General features: G+C 40.3%; 1 protein-coding gene across 1 annotated transcript in view; it reads left to right on the top strand.

The window, feature by feature from the left end:
- The first annotated feature begins 8,697 nt into the window (after positions 1-8,697).
- The window catches only part of TKT (transketolase), a 28,717-nt gene continuing 20,030 nt past the window's right edge, over positions 8,698-17,384 (top strand). Inside the window, exons 1-4 of the mRNA XM_030043678.2 lie at positions 8,698-9,009; positions 14,284-14,401; positions 16,007-16,120; positions 16,786-16,883. Coding sequence (XP_029899538.1) covers positions 8,903-9,009; positions 14,284-14,401; positions 16,007-16,120; positions 16,786-16,883 — 437 coding nt within the window. The 5' untranslated portion in view covers positions 8,698-8,902. The remainder of the gene's footprint in view (positions 9,010-14,283; positions 14,402-16,006; positions 16,121-16,785; positions 16,884-17,384) is intronic.

Genomic DNA, 17,384 nt, shown 5'->3' with positions numbered 1-17,384 from the left:
CAACTAAACCAGGCACAGTACAAAAAAACTATGCATACCAAAATATTTTTAGCCTTTTCTCTCTTGCTAGTGTGTGCTCTACAGTCATGTTTTCTGAGAGTGCCTGAGAGCATAAAGTCAGTCTCTACTGTGATGGTGATACAGCACTAGACAGAATCGAGTAAGCTGTTAGGCTTCCTAAAACTCATCCACTAAAATTCAAATTTTATTTGCAGGCCTGCAGAATGAAATAATACAACTGGCTTTTTAAATAAAGTTGTAGCTCATGTTCATGGGCCAAATTAATTGAAGTCAGTGGACTCATGTATTTGGTAAGGATTCAGCTATACTTCATTCTCAATACAAGATACTGGGGTAGTTAATATTAGTATAGAGAATAAGAAACCTGTTATTCATACAACTCTTCTTCATTTATGAACAGGATGCAGTCAAATCACTAAATACAGTCTTTAGTATAGCTGAGGTAAATTTAGAGAAATTTAGTGACCTAATCTGAAATTCAAAAGATTAGAAATTATAATGTATGCTAAACAATTTTGAAAGTTATTTTCAGTGCCCAATAGTGGAATTTTTCTCTCCTATCTTCACACAACTTCAAGTGTGAATCAGCTTTTTTCTGTCTTCCAGATTTTACTGCGGGATTTACTTTTGAACTGATGTACTCATTTAGTAGAGTTAAACTTCAGTGATAGACCTGTAACTGAAATATGGCAGTTAAAAGTAAAGCTCATCCTTGTCAGTTCTGCAACAATTTTTCACTTCTTCTTAGAATCCTTCATATGAGACTCCTAATTAGGTTCAAAAAGCATTGGGAAAAGCAGGCACTGAAGAGATAATGTTTTTATCAGTTGCTGCATTTTTGAAAGAGCACTTGCAATAAAATGAAAGGGAAAGGACCAGTGAATAGAAGACTACTGAGAAGTGAACAAGAGAAGGAATAGCAAAAGAGTGTAAGTAAATGTGAAATGGAATTTTGTAGAGAGACAAGTATGGCCTGTGAAGGTATTTCCTCAAGCACAGAAGAATTTAAGTTAGTTTTGGTTTTGTACTCCTGTATGTTGTCTTCAGGTATTCCCGAAGCTCAAATGCAGTTTGCTATAGGAATACAGAATATTTCAGGGTGTGTTCAAAACCAGACTGGTTAGGCATGATTTCCCTGCTCTAATTCCTGAGGTAGCAATAAATAATTTTCCAGGTCTGCTGTGGGGGCTTTTTAACCCCCAGTTACGAAGCAGCATAATGGAGTTGGCTGATTCACGGCAGTACCTAATTTTTATGCTTGCTTGATGGCCTCACATTACAGCATAAAATCTGCTATATAGAACAAGACTGCTCATACCTAGTTGCCCTTTATCTTTCATTTTAAATAGACCTTTAAAAATATTTCTACCATAATCCATTCTTTAAAATTCAAGAAGCTCCATTTTACAAAACCAACCTTGGGAAATATAACCACAAAAGAATAAGCTTGCTTTATATGCTGGCTGAAATGAAAGCACTTGCCCTTAGGCCTTACTTGAAAACATGCAGGTATGTGATGTAAATGCACAAGTTGTATTTCTTTTCTCCTCATAAGTAAGTCAAGAAGCTTTAAGAGTATCTACAGAGCAAAGATCTCCCAGCCTGTCTCATGTATGTGAAACTGTATGTGGTCTTAATTTAGAGAGCATATGGCTTGCACATCCTGCTTTACTTCTTGTGGTTCAGAAGAGGGATGGGAAAGGCTTAGCAGGTTATCCATCTGACTTTCTCATTTAGACTTGAGACTTATGGATAATGCTAAGTGCCTTCTCTAGTTTACTTTTTAAGCATCAAATAAATTAGCTTCTGTTCTCTTGGGACACAGTTCTCCCATGTAACAAAATTGCTGTAAAGGAAGCTTCTACTATCTTAAACTTACCACAGTTGAGATACAAGGGTGAAATTAAAGCCTACAGGATTCGGATGTGTACAGAGTCTGTTGCGGTTTACAGCAAGCCCTGCTCCTGGTATAATCGTCAAGATGGAAGACACAGGGCACCTATTGTAAGGAGAGATCTCTGCTTTCCAATGACTGAATAGGAAAATCCTGCCACAACAGAAACCCTTATAGAAAGGGTTTGATGCCATGTTGTACAGAAATTGGAGATTTTTTTTTTAATTCTTTTTTTTTTTTCTTTTAACTCATTAGCAGCTAAATAATGTTATTAATGAAGGCTAGTTGAACAATCTGTTCTATGTATAACTGAAGTCGCTGTATTTTTGCACATGTGGAGGGATGTGCTGGTGATGCATAATGGTCTGCATAATAAGAGAATGCTTTGGCATACATCCATCTCATCCATTCTTGAACTGTTCCCTTCTTGAAGGGCTTCTGATGCAGCTGTTCTTTCAAAGGGCAAGAATAGTCAAAGCCTGTCATGTTGCAGAGGACAAGCTGAAGAAAATTTCTTTCGGTTTCTTTCTTTCCGTATGCATTACAGCACAAATAAATCCTGCTTTATTTGGTCATTATAGCTGTCTCTCCTACCTTCTGTCTAAATTTACACAACCTATTAAAACATTGCTGTTTGAGAGCTTTTTATTGGCATAAATTATTAATGATAACTTTATTCTTTTACTTTTACCAAATTCAGTTATTTGAATACAGATATTCATTTAAACAGAGTCTAAAGTGACTAATGACTTCCCAGTTTGTTTGAAGAGTAGGTGTTATGGAAGCTAGATTATTAAGAATCAAATAGAGAGAGCAACTGTAATGAAGCGACTGTGGAACGTTTATGTATTCAGTAGGTCTTTCAAACATAGATGCAGGCAAATGCCTCAAACTCCTACTACATAAGTATTTCATATTTATGTTAACAGATAATACGAAGAAATTGCAACAAGTGAAAATCCAGTTTGTAAATTTACAAAATTTTCATAAATAATATTAATATTAGCAATTGGTTAAATTAAACTAATCTGAATACCCTCAAATATTGCTGTATTAGCATTACAAACTTCAATTTAAATATTGTAATTTTTGTTGCATTGCTAGCAGAAATACTTCCCTAAATATCATAAACAGCAGAGCAATTGCCAAAACCAGTCATGGAATTCCTTTTAACTGTGTAAGACATGCAATTATTTGGTTTTTCTCTGATAGCCTACAGGTTACTTAGAGATAAAAAAGTCCCTTTGTATAAAACTTGTCTCAAATGATTTGGCCTATTAGGTGTAATCTGAACATTTTTCATGTATCATAAAATTGCCATAATATTTTGGAAACTTTGCAAATTTTGGTTTGTTTTCCAGGTTTTTTTAATTAAATGACATTTTATTTGAGGCAATGTAAAAGTTACTATGATGTTAAAAATTTTTTTTTTGTCCAACGTTTGGCTGCTTGTAGCTCAAAAATGGTCTGTTCTGTTACAAAGCTTTCCATAAACATTGTTCCTTTTGCAGATTACTTTGTCAGCTGTATCTGAGAAGAAGGTTATAGTTGAGCTGAACTATGAATATATTCTGCATGTATGTATCTTTTTCTTGTATCTCGTTCTTGTGGACTTCAAAGCCCTGTCTGGATAATTCTGGATCAGGTGTTGCATGAGAACCTTGCATTTTTCAGGTTGCTGGTTATAGCTCTTTGTAGCCTGCGTAGCAGAGACAACTGCTGTTCTACGGAAACTAAAGGATGTTTAAAGTGTTTTTCATGCTCCAATGGGAACTGCAGAGCTGATCGTTATTTCACAGCCTGCTGAATATTCTTTTCACTTGAGTGTACACTTGTGCTTAACTAAAACCACTTGCTATCACTGACAAAAGAACAGAATTTATTTTGAGTAAGATGTGACAATATGGACTGAATCTTTGGAAAAGTTGCAGCACCACATTTGTTCTGAGAATATACTGCATTCCCATACACCAGACTACAATGATTGGAATTCCACTGCATAACATGTCTTTTTTAAGGTACCCTGCAAATGAAATGAAACTTTGTACAGTACACTGTACGGAGATATTCAGGACTAGCAAAGTTACAATCCATGCCAGCAGATTGGAGTTCAGTTTGGAATCCATACAGTGTTTAAACTGCAATTGCACAGCCCCTTGGTCTCCTCCCATGCCTCTGCTCTTTTTTTTTTTTTTTTTTTTTTTTTACTCGCTATTGTTTGGATTTTGTAGGTGATGACCTACCTAACCACTCGATGTTCTTAGTAGACTTTGATTTTGGAATTCCTTTTGAGAACAGTTTTTAAGGCAAAATTGGGTGCATAGCCCCATGGTAGCTTAAATGGCCTGAATTTCAGCAGTGCTGAGTGCATGCAGCTCCTGCTCTGGTAAACAGGGTTGCATGCACTTATGTCAGCAATGCATTTTTGCAGTATCTCAGCAAATGACAGCCATAGCTCAGCTTCCATGCTTCTCCTGCACATAATGCCCTGTCTGTGAAGTATGTGGAGGAGGGGATGGAAAAATCCAATTGTCCTATGTCTGTATTTGAGAAGCTGTCTAGTCTAGTAGTTAATACTGAAGCTAACAAGATGTGATTGCATATACTGAAGCAAGACTGTCCATACGTTTGCATCCTTGTTTTAATCATATTGTATGTGGTTTCAGAGGCAAATGCCAAGAATGTGGAAGAAATGTTGACTGTTGTACACAATATATACCATGACTTTAGCTATTGCTTTACAGTCCATCACACTTGGTCAAAGTTGCAGAAGTAACGTGCCAGTCCAGTAGATCAAAGTGGAGGCGCTGACACAAGGTGGAATTTCATCCTGTGTATGCTTGAGCTGCTGTTTTAACAACACAATACCATAAATAAGCACTTGGCATGAGGATTCAGGGAAAGGAGGGTGAGTTGCAGGCAGTAATCTCCCAATGACATTATCTAAGCTAAGTCTATCTTAAAGTCTTTCTACCATCCAGATAACAATGGAGGAAACAAAGTAAGTTGTGAGCCATAGTAATACTGGTCTTATCCAGATCATCCCCCTTATTTTCTTACAGGAGGGGAAAAAAGAAAGCACCGTATGTCCAGCCTGAGAAGGCAGTTGAGATTGCTATTGCTACAGTACACTTGGGAGACAGTTTGTTAGGGAGCCATCCTTACAGTGAAGATTTAAGAGCGCATGCATTTTCACTGTAATCACAGAGACTTGATCACAGGCCTTACTCTTCAGCCAAAGAATGAAATCAGCCTGGACCAATAAAGCCAAAATTGAGGCTCTGATCTAGTCAGTGTATATCTGAAAGAATTGTGAGGGGAAAAAAAGGATGTTGACTGAGGAGCAGGGAGTGACTGAACTCTGTTTTAGTTGACTGTTACCTTACTTTGCCACTACCAGTGATGTACGCAGAGAGAAACAGTAACAGGCTGGCAATGCTTACGTCTTAATCACACTCTATATACATAAAACATGGAGTAAATTAAACTATTAGAAGCAAAAATGTAGTGTAGAAATTACTTGATTGTTATGGTATCTGCTTCCATTATGATACTTCCCTACTGTGTTTACAGATACTATTAGCTATCCAGAAAGATTAAGTACCCATATCTCTAAAATAAGCTTTTTGTTTCCTGATGTAAATGTGTTTTGGAAGTTTTTTGGAAACTTATTGCCTGCAGCTGAAATTGGAAGGGTGTACAGCCATGTTTTCTTAATCTATTTTTAGTCAATACTAAATACCGCGGAGTTTGGCATTGTAGCCATTAATTGCACTTATGCTTGGTCTCATTTGAAGAATTTAGTCTATGCACCTCTTCTAAACCACAGATGAGGGTAGACCGTTATCCTGCCTAACCTCGCTCAACTGACATGAAGTTATCAATGTCACTGAGATGGTGGTTGAGCCAGATTTCAACATCTGTCTAAAGAACAGTGTTTAAACAGCAGGGGTAATACAAAAAGCGTCATTCACTTCCCTAGCACAGCCAGTATTTTAACAACTGCTCTTAATCAGTAAGCATAGAGCAGAGCTTAAGCTAATAAATGCTGCTGTGCTAGTAACATGGTTCTGTGGCTTCATCTACATCAGCAGGTAGGAAATTCCAGTATAGCAGGTCTATAGAGCACATGAGACAGTGCTGAAGACTCAACATCTGCACTATATGTGTTTTTGAATTCAGCTCCAGACTAGCTCTTGTCTGTCCTGTTGAACTGAATACTTATTAATGGCTGGGGTGTATTAGCTGCTTTTTCAGACTGAATCTTCTGTTTCATCTTTATTTGAAAGGAATCCAGTTCATGACTTCTGAGACTGCTCTGCAGGGCAAGTGAAAGTACAGCGAGCAGGGATGATCATGAGATCTGATGCAGGACGGTACTTCTGGCTCAAGCTACTTTAGACTTGCCTTCTGACCATATGGCTGCAGACAGAGTCAAGCGTGGTGCTGCCTTGAGAAAGGCTAAGAGGTAGTGGAAAGGATGCAAGGAAGGACAAAGGAGAAGAGGGAAAGTTGTGTAACTTGCTCAAAGAGGTTGGTAACTCCCACTCTACAAGATTAGACTGATTTTAGGCCTATTTGAGGCTATAGCACAGCCAGATCCCTAGCAAGATGTTTGCTGGTGTACAGCATATATAAGGTTTCGTTAGGGATCTTTTATGGGGAACTTAAGGTTTGAATTTTTTGTTATTTCTCCGATAGTTAAGGTAGGTTTTATTGTTGAAAATCTGAAAAGGAGAAGCCCTAAATCAGTAATTCTCTTGTAGATGCTGCTTGTAACTCTTGAGATTTTTCATAGTCCCCTACTGACTATATTCCTTTGGGCATCATAGCTCCAGGAGGACAAAAGAAGACTGTGTATTGTTGAACTGAAGTGGATTTCAACAGGAATATTGTGGAGAAACTGCTACTAAGAATGGCTGTTGACTGCCTCCACCATGCCTGACAGTCTTTTTTCTGTGTTCCCTCAGCTAGGATTTCTTTGCTATGATTTCCTACACAACCAGCTAATTTCTAGCTATCAAGTATTATTTAACTTCCAAGTTGCTGTTTAGTCATAGCATGTTACAGGGTATACGATGTGTCTTTCTGTACCTTAAGACAGTAGCAGATCTGCACAATGACCCTTGAAGTGCATTAACAACTTCAGTTCTTGGCTCTCTGCGCTAAGGGGGCATTGCTCTGCCATTGGAAGCTCTTGGCTTTATAGGCCATGTCTTCAGAGTTCCTAAATTTAAACCAAGGCCTATGCGATTCTCATCAGGCTCTTCCATATCCCAGTTTTGTTGCCCATATCACTTCAAAGTGTATTACTGAAATTAAAAGATTGGCTAACTGGTTCTGCAAAAAGAAAATAAAGTAGTTGGCCTACCTAATTATTTTAAAGTAGAATATAAATTGGAGCCTAGCAAATGGCAGTTGCAGCAATTAACCTTTGTATAGTTCTCTCTAAAATGAACTCTGCACTTTGCTACCGTCAATTTTGGTCGTTTGGCTCTGTTTTTTCCTTCTTTCTGGCATATAGCCTATTTCCAGTCTAGTTTTTCTTCTGAGTTTTTTATTAAAAGGATTTTTGAAAAGGCAACTGACGTAGCAGTTTAAGAAAACAGTTAAGCTAAGGGAATGGTGTCTGCTTTTATTTCTTCCAATAAACTGGTTAGTTTATGGAAGAAAGTTTTATCTTGCCTTTCTAAGAGTTTCACATGTTACTTAGCTGCAATTTGCCAAGTGAGTGTGGATGGATACTCTGTAACTACAGGTGCCTGCCTTTGTTACTGAAACCCAAAGTCTTCACACTCTTGAAGAGGAAGGTCTAGTTTTTTTCGTGTAAATAGTACACATCACTAGTGTCTTCTGAGATTAGATGATGATAACACTAGCTCACTGGACGCAACAGTTTGCATTTAAAACAGATTTTAAAATATGTTAGTATTTTTAAATCATGTAATACGGCTTCCAGGACAAACTACCAGTGGACAGAACACTGAAATACAGGGAGAGTGCGGTGCAGGAATACCAGGTTTCATGAGCAAGATGTGAAGTATTTGATTTTATTTTTTTTCCTTCTGTTTAAACTTTTCTTTTTTTTTTTTTTTTTTTTTTTTCTTTCAGAGTGTGACTTGTAGTGCTGCTTAAGCTTTCTGGAACAAATACAAAATATTTAGCTTGGTTAGTTAAGTCTGTAGCTGTAATGTCATAGTGTTCAGAACTGCTAGAGAAAATGTATTTCCTGATTGATGAAGTCAATCTTTCCTGCAACAGTCTCTGTATTTGTCAAATTTTTAAACGCATACTATAGAAATAGTAATTATTTCTTGAAAGGAAGTCATACAGGGTCAATCTGTTACTATTTCTCCTGACTGGGTAGAGGATCAAGGTTACTGCTAAGAGGCATTGGATGCAGTGACATTCTTCTACTGCCAGGACCAGGCTTGAGGTGGAAACCCTCTCAACTAGCTTCACCCAACAGCGTTTGAATGGTGGAAAAGCGTGACTGAGAGCCCTTTCCCCTCAGCCCGGCGGGTTCCAGCCCCCCGGCCTCAGGGCCGCCCCCACTTACCGCGCACGGCTGTCAGGGGCCGCCGCCGCCGCGCCGCCCTCTCACCGGCTGCCAGGCGGGGGGGGGGGGGAGGGAAATGGCGGCAACGGCGCCTGCGCGCGGCCAGGGGCGGGCGCCCAGAGCCGCCTGCTGGCGCCGGCAGGGGGAGCCGGCCGCTCCGCCAGGCCTGGCCGCGCCGCGCCGCGCCGCCGGGTCCGGGCCCGCCCCGCCCCGCCCCGCCCCTCCTGCGGGCGGCCGCGGCGGTGTGCGCGGCCGGGTCCGGCGCAGGCGGGGCGGCTGCCCCTTCCCTCTCTTTCTCCGCCCCCACCGCACGGCCCGGCTGAGGCGCGCTGCCTGCAGCCCTCGCGGAGCGCCGCCGTCCCTGCCCAGCCCCAGGTGCCACCGCCGCCCGAGCCCCGCTGTCGCCGCGGCCCTCCCGATTCGCCCCTATGGAGGATTACCACAAGCCCGACCAGCAGACCCTGCAGGCCCTCAAGGACACGGCCAACCGGCTCCGCATCAGCTCCATCAAAGCCACGACCGCGGCCGGCTCCGGGTGAGTGAGGCAGGCGGGCTGCGCCCCAGCCCCGGCCGCAGACCGGCCCCGCGGTGCCCGCCCCGCCGGCCAGCATCCCCACCCGCATCGAGGGTCGTGCGTCCGCTCAGCGGCGAGGCCGAGGCGGGGTGCCGCTGGGAGGGGCTGCGCCGGGCTCCCTCAGCCCGTTACCCGCTGCCTGGGGACACACCGGTGAGGGTAGAGCCGCCCCCCCCCGCCCCGCTCTCTGTTTTCTGCCCGTTGTGCAGCATACCGAGCGGGCGGGGATGCTGGGGGCCCATCCGTGCCTCCCGCGGCTGGGCGGGAGGGCTGAGGCGGCCCCCGGGCGGGACGTGCGCTGCGCGGGGATAGGGAGCCCGAGCGCGGGGGGGGGGGGGGGGGAATGATACCGCGGGGGTCGCGGCCAAATCCCCTTTACCCGCCCCGACATCCCCCCCCCCCCGGGCACGTCGGGGGTGTTGGCGAAGCTGCTCGATGTGAAGGTGCTACATCTGGAAATGGCGGCCGTGGCGAGGCGCGCGGGTGAGGTGCGGGGCTCCCGCGGCCGAAGGCGGCCCGGCCCCGCCCGGCCCGGGGGCAGCGGCCGCCCCGCCGCGGGCCGCGTCGGTCGCCGGGTCCGGCGGGTGTTGTGACTGCGGAGAGAGGCCGGGAATGCTAAGTTGATGCAGGACTGAAAACCAAAGAATTTGTGCCTGAGGCACAAGCGGTTTCTTTTTCATTTCGTGCCCGTCAGTTGGAACTAATTCTGCACAGAATTTCAAGTGAGCCCAAGTGGGATTATCTGTGAAATGCCCGCGGTCTCAAATGGGCAGTTTATTCAGGCCTCTGGACAGGATTTAGCGTAGGCTCTGATGTGTGCAGATTCCAGGGTTATCCTTCCTTTGATCATGCTTTACCTATGGAAAAAAAATCTCTGCAAACAATCCGCTTTTACTCGTGTAAAATTAAAGACACTTTTTCTGCTTGAATAATACATTTAAGTGCTTCCATATAGAATGCTGGCCTCTTCTTTTTTTTTTTCTTTTTCCCTTTTTCGTTTTTTCTTCTTTTTTTTAATATACCCCATCTTGTTGCAATTTCCTCCTTTGGACCTCTTTGAAACCGTCTGTAGTGTTTAAAAACAAAAAAAAAACCAAAACCAAAAACCTGAAGGAATCCTTTGGATGTTGAGGTTTGTGTGGAGAAAGGTGGTGTCTAAAGTATTTTAAAGCTGCTTCTTTGGATTGCCTTACACATTCCATCCTGTGTCTGGCATGGGCTACCTCACATGGCTCTTTCTCAAAGCATACAGAAACTGAACTTTACTCGTTCCTTTTGCATAGAGCAAATGAAACCAGCATAGAGCTGGTTTGGTTCTTGCTGTAAAATGGAGTGTTGGGACACAAGGAACCTCTCAGCTAGCCGTAGGAGTGGGTTTTTATAAAGCTGTAGCTTGTTTGGTCCAGTTTGGAGAGAGAAGTACAGGATACCCAACAATTGCTCTTTTAATTCTGATTTGTTTCAAAGCTACAATGTGCAGGCAGTGTTATACAAGCCTGTGTGAAATCGTAGGTAAGAAAAATTGTGCTAAATCTACTTAGTAGAGCTTGGGCTTCAGTCTTGAGCTTCTAGTGTGTATTTTAAGCAGGCCACAGAGATGTATGGTATCAGTTGTCTTATCTACAGATAAAATGATTCCTCTGTTTTGTCTGATGTGCTGTTGAAGAATAAGGGTCTTGCTACAGCCTTTGCTTCTCTTCTGTGGTCCGTAAAATTCAATAGTAAAACTATTCTCCCCATACTGATGAAGCAACAGTAAAAGTAATTTTACTCAAGCTTTTTATTCCTGGTTCGTGTATGCTACAATACTGAGTACTTCTTGCACAAAGGCATTTCATTAATCACTCTATCTTATTCTAGCACTAGGGTTGTGTAGAGTCAGAAATTTTTACACAACCTGGTTGTGGTTTTCCAAAACCTGAATGAGATAGTAAGCTTTGCTTAAATTGCTGGTATAAACTAAGAGTGTAGAAAGATGTTTGAATGCAACAGAAGTTTACAGTTAATTAAGAAAATTGTCATGCTTGCATTGACTTTGTTAAGGAAATTTGCATTTGTTAAAGGTGTAGTTTGTAAAACTGAAGGAAATACTTGCAATAAAAGCACTTCAAACAAAACGGGACCTGTCTACTTCTTTCAAGGAAGTAATTTCTGTAAACTGTGGCATATATTGTAGCACAAGTGGTAGATCTGACACACCAGTTCTTGCAATCTTTACTTGTACTAACTTTTGATAAAGGAAGTACAGCCTTTGTCTGGACAAGAGCTAAAAGATAAGGTAGTCTGATCCTGAAGATGCCCAAACATATCACTTTGAGTACTTTACCAGCCATACTGGAAAAATTCAGTGAACTGGAAAAAAGTTTTGTGCTTAAAATGCCTTAGCTGGGGAAAAAATTTGATTGTTAGTTGTAAAGATTGAACGTACTTGCTTTTGGGCGTGGAAGAAGTTTTTCTTTTAGATAAGTAGTGCAGACATTTTCATCAAAACTGGTAGAGTCTCTTTTGTAGCTGATGATAAATTTCTGCAGTTTTGAAACAGTGCCTGGCTTCCTAGAATTAGATGGTTACATTCTAAAAAGTGGACGTTGCAAGAGTCTCTTTAAGAGGCAGTTAAGTTTCGTAACATGTGGTATGATCACTTGTTGCAGATTATTTTCTCCTTCAATTTTTTAGCTTTTGTCTTTCAGTCAGTATTCCATTTTAACATTCCACCACTATTCTTTTTAGTTGAAATGTGTAGATGTGTGTAGATGGAGCTAATATAAATTGATGCAAGTAATAAAAAAACCCCTGCAAAACTATGCTGGAGTAATTATTTTACTCTTAATTTCTGTGGATCCAGCATTTCAGTGTTCTAATGTACTTTAGTTTGGTTTCCTACTAAAGTTAAGGCAGTTCTTCAGCAGAAGCAACCTGGCAGACAAGTGTGTTAATCGGACCACTACCACAAAGTTCTAGGTTGTTTATCAATCAGGAACAAAATGTGGATGATTGTGTGAGAATAGTGGCGATGACTTGCTGTGGGTTTTTTTCTCCCCTTGTACAAGTAATCCAAATACACTTTGCTAGGCTTAACAAGGAATTATTTTAACAGAACTTATTAGAAAAGTATGAGCTAATAAGAAGACCAATAGATGTAGTTAAGATGGCTGTATTTAAATAAATTGTGTAGTTGATTTTTAGAATGATTTCTGGTATCCGATATATAGTTAAATTTGGGGTAATTTCTGTTAGTAGGAAGTCATTTAATTAACCTGTAGTTTTAACAAGTTGGTGTTTGTTTTTTTTTTTCCCAATTTTCAGGTAACTTATTAAATTTTTCTACTTTTTTTTTATTTCCACATGCTACCATTTTAGGTTGTTTAAAACTTTTTTTACCAAGACCAGGAGTTCATAGAAGTATGGTTAAGTATAAAGTTAATAAAATTAAAGGAATGAAAGCTTTAAACAAGCATGTAAGGCTTATTGATTAACTCAAATACATAAATATTTACTAATATGTTTGAACCATGGTTTAAAGCTAATTCTTTTGGTTCCCTGTGTGCGAGTACTTACTAAGGGATGGACACTAACCGTAATTCATATTTTGCTAGTGTTTTGCATGTTTTTATTCTTATTACAGCACTGTTGGCGATGTTGGGAGGGAAGGTTTATTATTACCAGAAGAGAATATTTGGATTAAAGTTCTAGTGAAAGTGTTGTCTAATCCTAACATGCATGGTAAATGTACATGCGGGAAACAAAATGTGACACTTTCATAGTAAGTTTGTCCTGTTTTACAAGTAGGGTCAAATATTTTAAGAGTGTTGTGTTAAAGATGAAAAATAAACATTGGTAGAAGAGAAAGTGAGATGTGACTGCAAGTTATTTTCAAAGCTGGTGCAGAATTCTGCAGCCATAACCTTCTTACTGTTCATTATTCACTTTCCTGTACTTCAGTAGCAACCACTGATGTCAAGAATGATCCTGTTTACACCAGTAAAATCTGAAAAATGCTAATTTCCGCACTCAATAAAGGTTTTTTCAAGAGCCTCCTTACCCCTTTTAAGCTTTATTGCAAGTGAAAAGCGAAGGCTGATATACTCAAGTGGTCAAGTAGTGCCATCCCTTCAAGGTGCATAAGAACTACAGTGATCATTATTTAAATTACAGTAATGTAGATAAATAAAAGTAATTGTATGCCCTTCTATTACACTTCAAATGAAATATACCTTGTGTTGGAATAACTTAATATTTACCACTTGGGAATAACCCCTTTCATGTAACTTTATGTTCACTTATTGGTACTATATGGCATAGTTGCTTCTGAAATGGGCCTGTGTGTTTCTAAAGCAAGTTATAGTTGAAGTATTAATTTGTGCTGCTGTTGAAAATTGTTGCAAAAGTTGTCCCAGATAGTCTCTCCCATTGAACTATCCCAGCTACTTATAAATGTTTGATAAACCAACTAGTTCAGTATTTCAAACTGATATAGATGTAAATGTAGAAAATGTTGGTTCCTCTCTAGCCAGAGATTAAGCAAATCGGTATTTTACAATGTGTGTCTAGGTGTTTACTGGAGACAGTAAATTTGTGTGTCCATTTTCAGTAGAAGATGAAATACAAGAATTTTATTATTTAATGCTCTCTCTAGAAATTCTAGTTCTATCAGCTCTGACATGGTAAAATAAAATGGTACCTATGTTACACAGTTCTAAATGTTCCAGAACTTTCTGCAAAAGTTAATCTTGTGTTACCAATCCCTGCCTGTGCAACTGGGCCTGAACAAGTCATGATGCCATGCTTTTAATTCCTTCACTCAGTGAGTGGCTAAAGTACTGTGGAAAGCTGTCTTTGTTTTCTCTGCATCAGTGTGAATTTCTGCTGTCAGATAAATTAGTAGAGTATGATTTCAGGCACAGGGTCATACTGCTTCCTGTGCTTCACAGTCACCGATTAGGGTGGTGTTCCTTGTCATGAAGAAGAACAGAGAGCTCTAGAAGATATGTCCTTGAGCTGTCACCAGGGTCTATGTTTTAACATCCACTTCAACTAGATAAGAAGGCTCCCTTTGTCTCAAAGTACTACTAATTGGCATTGGGGTAATGGTAGATGGGATGGGTTATCAAAAACACTTAAGACTGTGTATTTTAATGCTGAGGAGTAGGAGACTGGTTAAGTGATATTTTAAAAATATGGTCCTGAGCAAACAATAATGAGAAGTGGTAATCTTGGGTCTGTCTTGACTTGTAGCCACCCTACATCATGTTGCAGTGCAGCAGAGATTATGTCTGTGCTGTTTTTCCATACCATGAGATACAAAGTGCAAGATCCCAGAAACGCCAGCAACGACCGGTTTGTTCTTTCAAAGGTAAAATAACTGTTATGCTATACTCTTGCAGTCTGCTAGTGAAGAGCTGTCTGTCTGTAAATTAAATTGACTTGTCTTCCTTGACTTGTGCTTACTTATGCTTGCATCTACACAGAAGTCGGTTGGAAATATTTGAGAGCTTGGAATTTGTCTACTTCAGAAAGACAAATAAAAGCTGGTTGAGTTAAGGTGTAGCATAACTCAAAAATAATTAAAAAGTGTCTGTATAGTGTGTCTTTAAGTCTTAACTTCACTATGTTAAGTTGTTCTAATATTAAATAATAAATGTTACTATATTGTCTATAGAATCTGTCAAGAAATATTAACATCTGTTTTATTTTGGCATAATCAATTTTCTAATGAGTAAGTCGCAGTTAGCTTTTGTGCTCTACTTGTTAAATGCAGCTGTGCTGTTATGCCTGTAGTCACGTCACAATGTGCACTAATTACTGTCAGCTTTTCAGGGAGCATTATATGAAACAGTTATGGTAGGTTAGTGGGTAGTTTGCATTCCTGCTGTGCCAGTATGATGTTAAAGTCAATACTACTTCTGAAGCCACTGTGGTTCAGAAAACACATAAAACCACAATCTGGACTAGCCATTAGTGTTTCTCTCCCCTTTTGCATTGTGCCCTTGCAAATCACAAGGGACATTTTGATCATATGACATAAAGGCAGTTGAGGGGCCTTCAGAAAACGTAATGATGTAAAAACTGGCAGATGAAGTATTCCAGTGAGGCAAGTTCCATCTTTGAGTCAGAGTTCCTCACACGGTGTCTTACAATAGGGCTGCATAGCTGATGGTGTATATCCCTGCATTGGATGTAACAAGTGTTGCCACTTCTGATTGCCATTCTGAAATAAGTAATTGGATGAGAAGCAAGCAGCTAATGCTGAGGTGGCAAACAATAAGAGAGAGTCGCTTCTTCACGTTTGCTTTACCTCTGTCTAATTAATCAGGGTTTCTGCCCAGAGCTGGTACATGGCTTCAAGCTTTTGCATGCTTTTTTGACTACTAATGACTCCATGGGTTGAAGATGACTACTACTTTGCAGTTGTCCAGTTGGACCTGGCTGCAAGGATCTGAGTGTATGAAGCTTAAAATTTTGCCTGTTGTCACTCACTGCATCTTACTTTGAATTCATATGTATTGAAGAAGTTCTAACGGGATAATACTTGCTCATGCATCTGCTTACTGGTTTAGTTAACAGTGCTCTGTTCTTAAAACTGGTACCTAAGCAAATTGAATCAAGGTTTTTTATTTGGATACCAAAACTACTTTTCCGAATTGGACCTGCATGGCTGAGAGAGGCCTTCTTGCTCTCCTATGTTGATTTTCTTGAGGACATCCTAAATAGCCCTCGAGAGTGCTGCATTCTTTCTGTCTTAACTGTAGTCAGCTATCTGGGGTGCTCTAGGCAGGGGCATGGGGGACTGGAAAAAAGCATCAGTGTGAATGTTGTGTGTAAAATTGTTTTATAATTTGATGCTTTCTTAGTGGATGTAAGAACCTGCTGCCAGGGTTTGTCAGCTTTGTAGAATTTTGCTTTGATACTAGGATGTTGTGGAACTTGTGCTTTGTTTAAAATTTATGTTTCTCTCTAGGGTCATGCAGCACCAATTTTATATTCTGTTTGGGCAGAGGCTGGCTTTCTACAAGAAGCAGAATTACTGAACTTGAGGAAAATTGATTCTGTCTTAGAAGGACACCCAGTACCAGTGAGTGCTCATAACCTTTGATATAAGATGGTGTTTTTTGTAAAACAAGAAGTGCATGTATTTTGCAGCAATTCTTGGTTGCCAGCTATAGAACAAGAAAGATAAAGACTTATAAGAAGGATGATGATATTTATGGCTTCACAACTGAATCAGTGTCTGTGTTTGAATGAACATGTAAAAACGAGCTTTGTTGTTGTAGTAAAGCTCCCCTACGGTCCAGTTTGTCAATATTTTCCATTTTGAAAAGGTTTATATAAAGTTCCAGCACAGCTCTTCTCATCCTTCAAGAAGCTTTAAGGTATTTCAAGAGTTTATATCCAGGTTGGTTACTTCATTGGTCTTTCCATTCCCAGCCAGTTGTTTCAATTGATTCTTTTTTACACAAAACCATCAATTCTTAACTGTTGCCATCCAAGGCATAGCTGAGAAATTGCTGGGCCATAGGTAGCATTCCATCTCAGAGAGCTTAGTTAGCTTGTGACACTGATCATCAAGGTATATGCATTGCAGGGAAAGAAGGGGAACAGGCAAGATTTGGAGGGAATTGCACTGTATTGTTATGGCCAAGAAGCTGAATTTTGATGTATGTTGAACCATCTTCTAGCACTGGAATCTAGTTCCTCTGTTTCTTAACTGTAAAATAATTGTTGTCTTTTTATTCTCAGAGACAAGCATTCACTGATGTGGCTACTGGATCCCTTGGTCAGGGTCTTGGTGCTGCATGTGGAATGGCATACACTGGCAAATTCTTTGACAGAGCCAGGTAATTCCATCTTCATGTTTCATGATTATAGGCATTCAATGGGAATATTTTGTGAAAAGAAATTATATTCTTATCTCAATCGGGGAAAAAAAAACCCCTCCTTTATTCTATTCTCCATTCCCAAATCTAATTTCAAATTCAGGTTTTAAATGATAGATTACTAGCCTGATAATTACAAAGCCATTGCCAGTGAAACTATCAAGAATTTAAAGATTAGCAAGAATTGGTGCATATATGTGTTCCTTCTGTAACCTGACAGCATTGCAAGGTGATGTTCCTGAACAGAGAAGACATAAGTTGTTGGAGCAGCCTCTAACTTCCAGAGAGTAATTGATAGCCATTTTGAGACTGGTATGTGTCCCTTTAGAAGGAAGACGCAAACTAGAGATGCATCTGTTCAAAGCCAGATGACAAATAATGGAGAACATGTATCTAGATAAGGAACTGTTATGGTCAATAATAGCACCACTGAATCATACAGTAGGGCTTCAAAATATTATC

The sequence above is a fragment of the Aquila chrysaetos genome, chromosome 20 (assembly GCF_900496995.4).
Source record: "Aquila chrysaetos chrysaetos chromosome 20, bAquChr1.4, whole genome shotgun sequence".
Classification (NCBI taxonomy): Eukaryota; Metazoa; Chordata; class Aves; order Accipitriformes; family Accipitridae; genus Aquila; species Aquila chrysaetos.
The sequence above is the reverse complement of the archived record's forward strand: the minus strand, read 5'-3'. Positions and strand labels throughout refer to the sequence as shown.